General features: G+C 48.4%; 5 protein-coding genes across 5 annotated transcripts; 2 read left to right on the forward strand and 3 right to left on the reverse strand.

The window, feature by feature from the left end:
• Positions 1–52: 52 nt before the first annotated feature.
• Positions 53–2,102, forward strand: SPPG_01858 (uncharacterized protein). The gene is made up of 5 exons (XM_016750170.1): positions 53–168; positions 269–364; positions 449–584; positions 648–931; positions 996–2,102. Exons 1-5 carry the CDS (start codon positions 165–167, stop codon positions 1,892–1,894), a joined length of 1,419 nt encoding a protein of 472 aa, XP_016610816.1. The 5' UTR covers positions 53–164; the 3' UTR covers positions 1,895–2,102.
• Positions 2,103–3,048: 946 nt separating this feature from the next.
• SPPG_01859 (uncharacterized protein) lies at positions 3,049–5,649 on the reverse strand. Its single transcript, XM_016750171.1, has 5 exons — positions 5,371–5,649; positions 4,612–5,301; positions 4,345–4,553; positions 3,886–4,281; positions 3,049–3,827 (listed from the first exon to the last, which is right to left on the reverse strand). The coding sequence occupies exons 2-5, from the start codon at positions 4,996–4,998 to the stop codon at positions 3,113–3,115; spliced, it is 1,707 nt and encodes a 568-aa protein (XP_016610817.1). The 5' UTR covers positions 4,999–5,301; positions 5,371–5,649; the 3' UTR covers positions 3,049–3,112.
• A 345-nt stretch (positions 5,650–5,994) lies between these two features.
• Positions 5,995–7,777, reverse strand: SPPG_01860 (uncharacterized protein). The gene is made up of 3 exons (XM_016750172.1): positions 7,376–7,777; positions 7,141–7,306; positions 5,995–7,077 (listed from the first exon to the last, which is right to left on the reverse strand). The coding sequence occupies exons 1-3, from the start codon at positions 7,653–7,655 to the stop codon at positions 6,234–6,236; spliced, it is 1,290 nt and encodes a 429-aa protein (XP_016610818.1). The 5' UTR covers positions 7,656–7,777; the 3' UTR covers positions 5,995–6,233.
• Positions 7,778–7,920: 143 nt separating this feature from the next.
• SPPG_01861 (uncharacterized protein) lies at positions 7,921–9,037 on the reverse strand (the record flags this gene model as incomplete). The annotated part of the gene is made up of 1 exon (XM_016750173.1): positions 7,921–9,037. One exon carries the CDS (start codon positions 9,035–9,037, stop codon positions 8,243–8,245), a length of 795 nt encoding a protein of 264 aa, XP_016610819.1. The 3' UTR covers positions 7,921–8,242.
• SPPG_01862 (uncharacterized protein) lies at positions 8,949–10,903 on the forward strand. Its single transcript, XM_016750174.1, has one exon. It carries the CDS (start codon positions 9,229–9,231, stop codon positions 10,612–10,614), a length of 1,386 nt encoding a protein of 461 aa, XP_016610820.1. The 5' UTR covers positions 8,949–9,228; the 3' UTR covers positions 10,615–10,903.
• The last annotated feature ends 131 nt before the right edge of the window (positions 10,904–11,034 follow it).

The following is an 11,034-nucleotide window of genomic DNA, read 5'->3' on the forward strand; positions in this document are numbered from 1 at the left end:
TGCTCTCCACAACGGGTGCTCCGTCCGCTTACTCAATCCTTCAAGGTCACGTGAATCAAGTCTCAAGCGACTGGCAAATCGAGCGATACAAACGTTTTCCACCCTACCAAGTCATGGGCGCTTCATGCCTCAAGCAGCGCTGACGAATCCGACTGACAGCGTCCATGGGTGAGTTGTAATTCTTTGTGGATGTTACAGACTTGTAGAATGGAAGCCCCAATCTCCAGGACATGGTCATCAGAGGTTAATCCCATTATTTCTCTTACAGCAGCAAGAGGAGGTGGTGTTAGTCGTGCCAACGACAGTGCAGAGCTTGGCGATACCGAAGACGATGAAGTCACCCGTTGCGTGTGCGGGCGTACAGGTCAGTTTCCGCAAAGTAATTCGGAGAGAGGATCTGGCAAGGACCATTGTTCGCTAACCATTCTGCGCTCCTCAATGGTCACAGAGTCTTTTGGTGTTATGGTTCAATGTGAGGACTGCTTCGTATGGCAGCACTGCGAATGCATGAACGTAAATCCCAGAAAATTGCCTAAACACTACTACTGTGAACGATGTCAACCAGGGCACCACCAGCATTCCACGTATGTTCCGTGTGAAATTCATGTGGCCGAATTATGTCTCCTTACCACTCTGTTTATGCATAGCACAAGACCTACTTCACACAGAACTTCTAGGGATCGACCGGGAAGTGGCAATGGCTCCGCTGTAGGCGGCAAGCCAACTCCTAAAAAACGCAATACCATGAATAGCTTGGAGGCCGCACAACCTTATACCGAACTACTCATGTTCAAACCCGGTGACGAACCTAATCCTGATGACTCCTCTGGAGAAGTGGGCAGCCATGAAAATGACGTCGGTAATGATGCAGTACGGCGACGATCCTCTCACGATGTAGCCAGTGTGGAGGTCGTGAAGGAATTGTTTTCCGGTGTGTTCAGTTTCGCGTCTCTCCTGCCCTGGACTCACACTCAAACATTTATATCATATGACAGAGAGTACACCGCTAGGGGACATTGCATTCATCGAAAGAAGAACGATTGAGGTCGAACAAGTTGGTGTAGATCCAGCGGGCATAGATCAAACGCAAGTAAATCTCAAGCGAAAGCGTGAACAAGTGTCTCATCCCATCCCACATACCCCTGATGAAGAAAAGGACACAAATATCAGGGTAGATGTGGGTGAAATATGCGCCGAATCAAACAAATCGACCACTGAGCTGCGAAGCCCGCTCACCAATGGTCGCAACAGCTCTGCTGAAGAGGGATCGGAGCTCGACGCAAAGACCAAGAGAACAAAGGGCGAGAATGGACGCCGGAATGCCAGCCAGCCTAACACCCGAAATGGCAAGGTGCCCCGACCACAACGCATGCTCCACCGAAATTCAGCGAACAGAGAGGCGCAACATCATTCGCAACCTACACCGGCTTCTTCTGGGCATGCAGCCGAACTGGATGCAGGATTTTCAGTGAAGGTACGAATCCCTCATGCTAAGGCGACGCTGGGGGAGATGAACAAGCGCGTAAAGCAACTATCGGATTACATCACCCGCCTTCAAGTCTCTATGGCGACGGAACCAAAGTTGGAGCTCTCAGATAGCAGTCCGGAACTGGCTAATCATCCAGATGCGAAACCTCGGACTCCCCCTGCGCACATAACGTCTCCTGCCGTGGATTTTGCACCTGGACTCGTAAGATCGCCGGAAGAGGTATCATCTGGCAGCCTACCCAACGGTTCACACACGTCCAACAACGGTTCAGAAAACGTAAAGGACCCGCTGTTGCGAGAGAATGAACTGCCCACAAAGGAGGAAACAAGTTTGGAGATGCTGGATCGTCTCAATCGTGCTTTAATCAAATTTCAAGAGCGATTTGGTTCTCAAACGAGACGATGAGCCATTTCGCTATGGTTGGATCGGTCGTGGTAGGAAGTCTTTTTCCCTAGCTGGACTGGATGGTTCCTCAGTGCAGTCTGTTCTTATGAGTATCTTGGATTACGACGTATTTGTGACTTTTGTAAACTTTGATGTGCCCTTTGGCTTCTGTAAATACACTGCTCATGTTGTTCTAGAACAAATCTTTACTAGATTTTCCTTTTTTCAGACCAGAAGTGTTACTATCTGCCAAAACCTGTCAATTCAGACCCGGAAGAGGCTTAGCTTCTTGTACGTAATCTCCTCCATGGCAACAAAATCACAGTTCCGATTTCTCCAAAAGCAAGCAGCAAACTTCCCTCACCTTAAGTTCTTTACAAGTTTCAACACATTCCGACATGCTTGCACCAATTGTCCGCCGAACGGCTGCAACAGCCTCCCGAACAGCTACTCCCCTCCTCCGACTTGCGCCCACCGTCCGCCCCACTCTCACATCAATCCCTTCAGCGATCCCGTCCGCCAGTTTTGCAGCAGCGTCCGTCCCTTCAAGCACCCCAGCAGGGACAGGATCCGGTTTGGTCGCAACCACACAAACCGTAAGTGATCATAAATGATCAGATCTTGTGTACCAATGCAGTCCTCACTCTGATGCTCTTACACAGAAAACCGGATCAACACATTCGGTAGGAGCTTTTCGCGCACGGGGAATGCACACTTTCACTTCCTGGCTTGTAGAAGACGATACGTAAGTGACTGGACAAAATAATGGGGGCACCTCGGTGTTCAAGTACGGTGCACAAAGTGCTTGTAATGACGTGAACAATCCCGTACCGCGGCCCCCTGGTGTCGTTTCTTCTTTTTTTTATGTATTGCTTTTTCAAGCGCCTAAAGATGCCTCCCTCCCCCTCCTCCATTTCACTTACACTCCGTGCCATCCACATAAAAAACGGTTCGTGTTGTATTTTCCCTTTTTTTGTGGTACGGCTCCGTAGAAGGTGGGTGCGGGGGTAATATCCTTGCCACCTTCTCAAGTCTTTTTTGCATCTCAAGTTTTTTTCTTAACCATTTGTTGTGTTTGGGCTCAGATAAGCTGATTCCGGTTCCCATCAAGGTTGTGATTGGGTTTGGCGCGGGTGGTCTTTTAGAAAGTGAGAAGACGCACGGACGTTCCGAGGTTTTCAGGTTTCTGAGCATAATATATATTGTCTACTGTGTCCATCATAAACCCTGTACAGTATTCTAGTTGACTGTAATGGCAGATCCGACGCTTTTGCGAAAAGCGGTTGCGAGCGCCTGAAATCTATCCAATTCCTTCCTTTGTATATCTGCACCATCATCAATCTCGCCAATCAAGGTGCTCTCCGAATTGTCACTCGCTGGTTCTACACTATGCGCGACTTTCTCCGCCTGTTCGTCCATGGCGTACGCAAAAATGCGCTCTTCTACTGAATACGGATCGATGGTGAAGTTTGCTACTAATATAAACAGAGACTGTTCCAGTCGAATCGATAGGGACCCCATCCACAGCTTCCACCTGATCGACAGTCTTTGTGGACGCGATGGCTGATGCATATGAGCAAAACCAGGATAACTGAACGGCGATATCACCTTTTTTGTCTTTGGACATTCTCTAGGTTCGGCCGACATTGGCTGTCTCCCTTCACGATTGCCCTCTTTGGAAAGTAGCATTCCCAAAAACCTCTCCAGATCACCCTTTGTACACGTCCAATCACCTCGAACAAAACTGTGTCCCAGCCCTCGACCAACGTCGTCTCCTTCCAATACAAGTGTCGTGTAGAATGCAGGTGATGTCACATGAACTTTGATCGGAGGAGACCCGGCACCACCGTGCAAAGTCGTATATGAAGGCCTGCCCTGCTCATATACAATTAGACTGGTGGAATGTCCCTCTGCCTGGATGTGGAAATGATCAAAGACTGTCCGTCGACAAAACCTAACAGAAATGGTAAGACAACAAATCTAGTATAATGGATCAAGTATGGGCCACTCACGTTTGGAAATTGTTCAATCGCTTCCATACCATGCCTCGTCCGTCTTTAGGTACCCTCATGGGACTCGGTCTTTGATAGATTTTCATTCGTTTTCGGTACGCAAGGATCCACGCTTGCCGGAGAATCCTTGGGAAGGTCAAGAATGCGGTCACAGGGTATGTGACAAGAAGATAGGCACATGTACGTGCGTCGAGAGCGTATGCATCACCCCATACTCGTGCTGTAAACCATAATGGCTTGGAAAGTCCTGCCAAAGATGCATCCGTGTAATTTTTGATGTTGAGTAGGACGTCGAGTGTCTTGTCTGGGTGCTTGAAATGGGCTTCATAATTGCCACTACGGTTATTAAAAGGAGAGACATGAAAGGATCGATCTATCGAGTGACTATAATCATATCTGCCAATGGACAGAGAATATGAGCACATTTGATAATTAGAGGTTACGGCACCTCTTCCTTACCCAGGGGCACTCTTCACACGGTTCTTTTCACAGCAAACGTACACATGGCGTTCACCAAACGTATTGTTCACCTCCAAGATGACTGCGTGGACATTTGACGGGGTGGTGGAGGAATAACAAAAGTAAACGCTAAGGGGATTAAATGCATAGCCCAACACACGCGGTGTTGTTACTAGTTCGATAGACCCGATATCCGAGGTTGAGATTCCCTATCAAAGGAGTTACTAAAATACTCATAAACATACTTGAGCCTTTTCTTTGACTCACCATACTTGCCAATAACTCAAGCACACGCTGTTTCAAACCTAACCCAAACCCTTGCTTCCTGCCATCCCCACCGCCTAGATAGTCGCCTTCTCGCACCGCAAAAAGCCCTCTCTCCCACCCAGCTAACCACCAGGGTACATTGAAATCCTCACCCAATTTGACTCGAAAGTAGAAAAGTGGGTACTTGAATGCATGCCGAACGGGATGGTATCGGACGTGATGGGTTTGTACAATGTGGATCTTGTGTTGTATGCTGGTGATAGTGTTTCTGCACAGTGGCGTTAGACGTATGTATTGGACAGAAGCACCAATGAGAGCAAGAAGAAGAAGAATGAGCAACGAGATCTCTAGTGAGAATGACATTGTCATTGGGGGAGGATTCTTCATGGTCCTGGGTCCTAAATAAGGACTTATATTAGTGTAGAGGTGACAGAAACTGGCACTAGCTACTACACCAGGGAATAAACCGGCGACAACCGGTTCGGAAAAGCTATCTAACCACTACTAGGCAATTATACACGCAATACGTAACGGTTGTTCTAACCGGATAACTGCCCACCACCACACATGGTCCCTACTAAGCCTTGATCCAGAACTCTTGATGGCATTGAAGCCAGACTCTTGCATCCAGGAGCGAATCGACTGGGCAGCGTCACAAGCTGGTGGATTTTCAGTGACAAGGCTTGGAGACTAAAAAAAACTGCATGTCAGCGAGGTGACCCGATGACAAGAAATGCAAGAAATGCCATCGATACATACCAACCAAGCTCAACTAATGTGGCAGTATAATAGTAGGTTTTGTTATCGGATCCGATTGGTTGCTGCTGGTTCTGATCACGGTTGCTGTCGGGCGGTCGAGGTCCTCGACACCACCACATCGGCGTTCTCATGGTTGACCGAGTCGCGATGAGGTTGTGTGGGTCGCAATGAGCGTTGCGCAGATGCTTCGAGTCGAGGATGGGTAAAGAGGAAAGAGGGAAAAGGCCCCCCTTTTATAGACCTTTGGCATGCGCCTCACCGCAGTTTAAAAAAAAAAAACATTACAATACATGCCACACCAATCTGAGCGATAGAGGGGGGTTCTGATTATGCGATATGATTAACCGGATTAATCCGGATAATAATGGGTCCTAGTGCCATTTTCAATCGCCTCAACACTATGTTACACGATCTGCATAAGCAGGAATTATCTGTTAAATGTGATTTATGTTTGGGGCTTTTCCACACCGCAACACATACATTATTCGTGCATGAAGTAACGAATTCTCCCTTGATGATGCGTTGATTGTGCATAAAATTTCAAAGGTCAAAATAAAGGGTTTTGTTGGGTAAGTCTGACTCTCTCGCAAGTTACTAGTAAAGTAGACCTGGAAAGGCATCAAATGTACAGCTTGTGTATTCGAATATTAAGAAATAAAAAAGTAGAATACAGACATGAGAAACTAGCAATATGATGTAAATCCACCCCTCCTAGAATGCCATCTCTAGATATTGAATTGGACGTGTCCAGCACGCCGATCATGCATAAAACAGATGGCCCCATCCATGAATATTGGTCGTTTAAATAGTCTAAGGCACGCACCACCCCCCTCCCTGCACCCATCACGCAGCACGAAAAGTCATCAAACCCGGATTTCTTCGTGGACGACTGCGTCGTCTGCATGCTTTCTGAACATGGAAGCCAGGCTTTGACTCCTTGGCATTCGTACGGAGGGAACCAATGTCAATAGTCGCGTTAAGCTCCTACTCCGACTGCGTGGCCGGGTGTCAGGATGCGCACTGTGCGGACGGCTGGAAGAACGACCGCGACCGTCATCCTCTGGCGCGTCACCGCTGTTGGAAAGTTTTGTAAATAGCCGGGGGAGAGTTCCAGATCGGCGGGGACGGTCGCCTCTGTCTCTTTCTGGACTCGGAGGCCGAGGGGAGAGTACTTCGTCCATGGCTGCTGGTGCCTTTTCCCGAGAGTCAGCACCTGATCCGCCTCGAAGGAACGAGCTTATTTTTCGACTGAGAGAGTTGACTGGCCCATCGTCCGCAACATCATTTTTGGGTGGAATCGGTGGAGGGTATGCAACGGGGGCATGCTTGATTCCAGAGTCTGGTGCTTCCGCAAAACGGACTCCAGTACGCTTACGACCGACGAGAGAAGGTCGTTTGCTCAACTTCAATCCGCCAGTAGCTGGCACTGTCTCTTGCAGTTGGACAGTATCCTGGGGAGCTGAAGTTACATTTTCTGTTTCCTGCTCACTGTCATTTGCGTGTTCCCCTTTCAAGGAAGGAGGTACTCCTGCACTCATGATGGAATCCACGGTGTGGCTTCTTACAGGAAAGCCAAATTTGCGAGAGCGGAAATTGTCGCCATGTCCTTTGGACTGCGAAAGGGAGCGGCTGAGAGTTGAGGTCCTACTGACTACTGGTGTGGTTGAGTTGCGTAGAGCAAAAGAGTCACGTAGAGCCGCAATCCATCTGCAATGGCACATGTTAGCAGCTGATCTTTGGTGCTTGCAGCGTAAAGGTTTCAAATCTTACATTGTGTAGTCAGTTGATGTGGAAGCAAGGAAACGATATTCCTTCTGGGATGTTGTCAACGATAAGTTGCATGCAGCACCGCATTCCCTTTCATCCAACACCTCCTCAACAGTTGAAAAATGAATGTAGGTTCGCGCTCCAGTACCGAGGATCATTAAAGGAGAGTCTACAATTTGGAGAAATAAATATCTTTTGACAATATACACAAGCTTTAAACCTCGTCCTTTTTGTTTACCTGCAACCGACGCAGCAGCCAAATGTCCTAGGGCATCCATATTATCCTTTTCTTTCGACTCCTCCTTGGAGTCTGTTCCCGTTTCAATCACATCTTGGTTCTTGCCGTTAGACTGCTCGGCTTGCTTTTTCAACAGATCCGCGACAGTGCTGATATCCTCTGTGCTAATGGGACGGCAAATGACGACATTCCTGCGAGTCTTGCCACCCAACCGTTTCTGTACAAGAGTGCCGTGGTAGAGAGGACGTCCCGAAGGCAGCGTAGCAATGTGAACGACCATTTCCGAAAGTATTCCCTAATGGCTTGTTCTGGGAATCCTCCGTCCTAGATTGCAAGCTTGCCAATGGCCCTTCTTTTGCCGTGGGAACTTTTGGAGGACAAGTTGGCCGTTTGTCCTTTTTGAACCGCACAAAAGTCGCCCCCTTTTTACAGCGCCCTTTAAAGAAGGCAAAAAATCCTGGCACGTTTTCCATGACTATAAACATACAATTTTTTGCATCCGCGCGCTTTTACAACAACACAAATTTGCATGCAAAAAGTTTTGTGGGAAATTCTCCTTTAAAGTAAATAATTCATAAAAGCAAAACGAATGTCTTTTGGATTTTAAACTCAGAAGACGAGAAGGCGTTTGCAAAGCGTGGGGCTGTTGACTGGCTTGACTGGCAATGAAGGAGGTTTATAACGAGGACTGTCTGCACGTTGACAGCAAAAGTAACATATTTTGGCAGCAAAAACGGTCTCCGCCGTAAGTATCTCTACCTTCCTACACGTACGTATCTACAATTGTTTATGCAATCACAAAGGAAACGGGTTGTCATCGTTCGCAATGATGAGGTGGTAGGTTGCCATCTTTGAAGACATAGGACCTCAGTAGATTTGGACACTGTCAAATACATGCGTACCATCAGGTTCCATTCGCCCCGTTGAGATGATTTTACTCTGAACAAATCGTTGAAAGTCTCGAAACTCTGTCGTAAACGTTGCCTGTTCCGTTTGGGCAGATCTCCCCAGTTCGTTAAAGAGAGCACCTCTCTGCTCAAAGGCATGTGCAAATGCAGTATGACAAAACTTGTCCGCAAATTGGATATCAAACTGCGAAGCTAGCCATGCATATCGCAGCACTTCAGCCGGAACCATTGTCGAATGCGGATACAAGGGCGATGTGCAAAATATGCCGAACCATCGCCCAAGTTCCGCAAAGGATGTGGGGCCCCCTATTTGACTCCCCATCGTCAAAATCTGCAGTCGCAGAAACCACGGCATGGCATCTTTCCACACCCACACCATCGAGGCTTGAATATCATCGAAATCCTCAGAGCGAGCATCACTTTGTTGCTCAACGTTTGGGGCCTCCTCAAGGTTCTCCAGCAAGAATGTTGACAGCTCGGTGGCGGGCAGGGGAATGCAGAGGATTGCAGCAATCTTGAAGTATGAAAGTGTGGCTGAAGCGTGCGTCTGGAACCATTTTTTACGGAATGCTGGTGTCCACAGGGCAGCCCGCGTCGAGCGAGAAACTCGAGAAAGACTAAGAAAATCTGGCAATTCTTCACAGTGCAAGGTCACCGCATGAATGAGCTCCGTAGGCAAGTTATCCAGTAGCTGGAAAGGTCCAGGGATCTGAAGGGTGGGAACTTCCTCCATTGATTCCAGTCTCGCAAACATCTTGCCGCTCCCACCTCATCAATGTCATTCACGTGATCCGATTATTACGTAAGCTGTCCGATAGCACTAGTACCCAGCTGGCATAGATCACCTTTTCAAGTGATCATGTACCAGAGATCTAGCATTTAGTTTTCGTCATATCTTCGGCTGGCTAACTCAGTGAAGAGAAGCCAGAGGCATTACGCCAGCAAATGGCAAAGCAGCATCAAGTCGACCTCTCACCCGACGGCGCTGTGCGTGTGTTCGTCCGTTGGCGGCCACTCACCAAGATCGAGATCAGCCAGAATAGCGCAGCGGTCTCATACGAAGTCAAGGAGGAGGACGAAGCCAGTTATGTGGTGGATGTGACTGGCAAGGTGAACAACCGATTGCGAAAGTGGAGCGGCGGGGGCTTCGCCGGAGTGCTCAGGGACAAGGACGACAACGCGTCCACGTTCGCAGCTACCGTCGAGCCCATTCTTTTGCGTGTTATGGAGGGTGGTACGGGGAGTTGTTTCTGCTACGGCCATACAGGCTCTGGAAAGACGCATACAGTCTTAGGATATGGCGAGGAGTTTGGTCTGTACTACAGAGCCGCCACCAGGGTGGCCGAAATGCTCAAGGCTATCAATCACAAGGAAGGGACCGACTTGGCCATTAACGTACGCTTTTCGGAGCTCTACAACGGGAAAGTTTATGATCTCTTGAAACAACGAGCTGAATGTCACGTAAGGCAGGATGCTGATGGGAAGGTACACATTCGTTCGCAAACGGAAAAGTTTGCGGACGGACGTGTCCGCGTTCGACCGCTTCATGCTGTTACCTGCAGAGATGCTGAAGAGGTTGCCAAGGCCGTCGTCATGGGCACCGGTCTGCGCACCGCTGGGGTCTCCACGCTCCACGACCAAAGCTCTCGTTCGCATGCCATTATCGAGATGGAAATTGTAACCAAAGAAGTCATGGAAGCGCGTGAGGCTGTGCTTCAAGCCGAATCAGAGTTAGTGCCCGTAGGAAAGCGGTGTACAGACATAAAGATTGAGGAACAATCCAAAATGTACGTAAATGTGGACGGCGAATGGAAAATCACAGGAGTGCAAATTGACCAGGCGCGGATCGATGCGGCAGAGGCGGAATTGAAGGTATTTGAGGAGCGTGTTAAGGCTGCGGAGGAACGCGCGGAAAGAGCTAGTAGAAATGGCGGTCATCCGTGTGTTGGGGGTACGCTCGTGTTTGTGGACCTCGCCGGTGCTGAGCACGGTGCAGACGAGGGAAAAATGCCGGGGAGGAGTCAAACTGCCCAAGAGCGTCGCGAGGGAAGGCAGATCAATACTGAGCTCCTTGCATTGAAGGAAGTAATTCGTGCTCGGGCGCAATCCCTATGCAATGGAGCACAGGGACAACGCATACCCTTTCGGACTTGTTCCCTGACAATGGTCTTGCGACGCTACTTGATAGCAAACGACTGTGCCTGTGTCATGATCGCAAATACATCTCCATCTGTCGAACACACGGTAAAAACAATAAATACGCTACAGTATGCGGCGCTGGTGACTGCGAGTAGCAGTAAAGCGAAGAAGAATAACGTTACCTCAGGGTGACGAGGTGATACCAATGATGACCTTAATTACACTGACAACCAGGACAAAGACCGCCTTGTTGGTATGAACTCATTCAAATGTGAATATGCCGAGGATACGACCCGTAGAGTAGAAACTGACAGGAGGGCAAGGGATCAGTATAGCAGTTATCACGATAGACATAAAGTTCAATAGTAGAAGAAGATGAAACATGACGGCGCTTAGAGTGACTGCAGATCAGCAAGCCAACTAGATGAACATCACTGAAACTACTCAAAACACACATGTAAAGTAATATTTACCTACTGTGGATTTTTGTCTATTCCTACTTGTATAGTTTGAGTTGGCATGTCAGATCATGACCTCGTTTCACGGCGACACAACTTGCTTTGTTTTCTGGTTATTGCATTCCAATTATCGCCAGACAGCTTTTAATCAATT

The sequence above is a fragment of the Spizellomyces punctatus genome (genome assembly GCF_000182565.1).
Source record: "Spizellomyces punctatus DAOM BR117 chromosome Unknown supercont1.3, whole genome shotgun sequence".
NCBI classification, from domain to species: Eukaryota; Fungi; Chytridiomycota; class Chytridiomycetes; order Spizellomycetales; family Spizellomycetaceae; genus Spizellomyces; species Spizellomyces punctatus.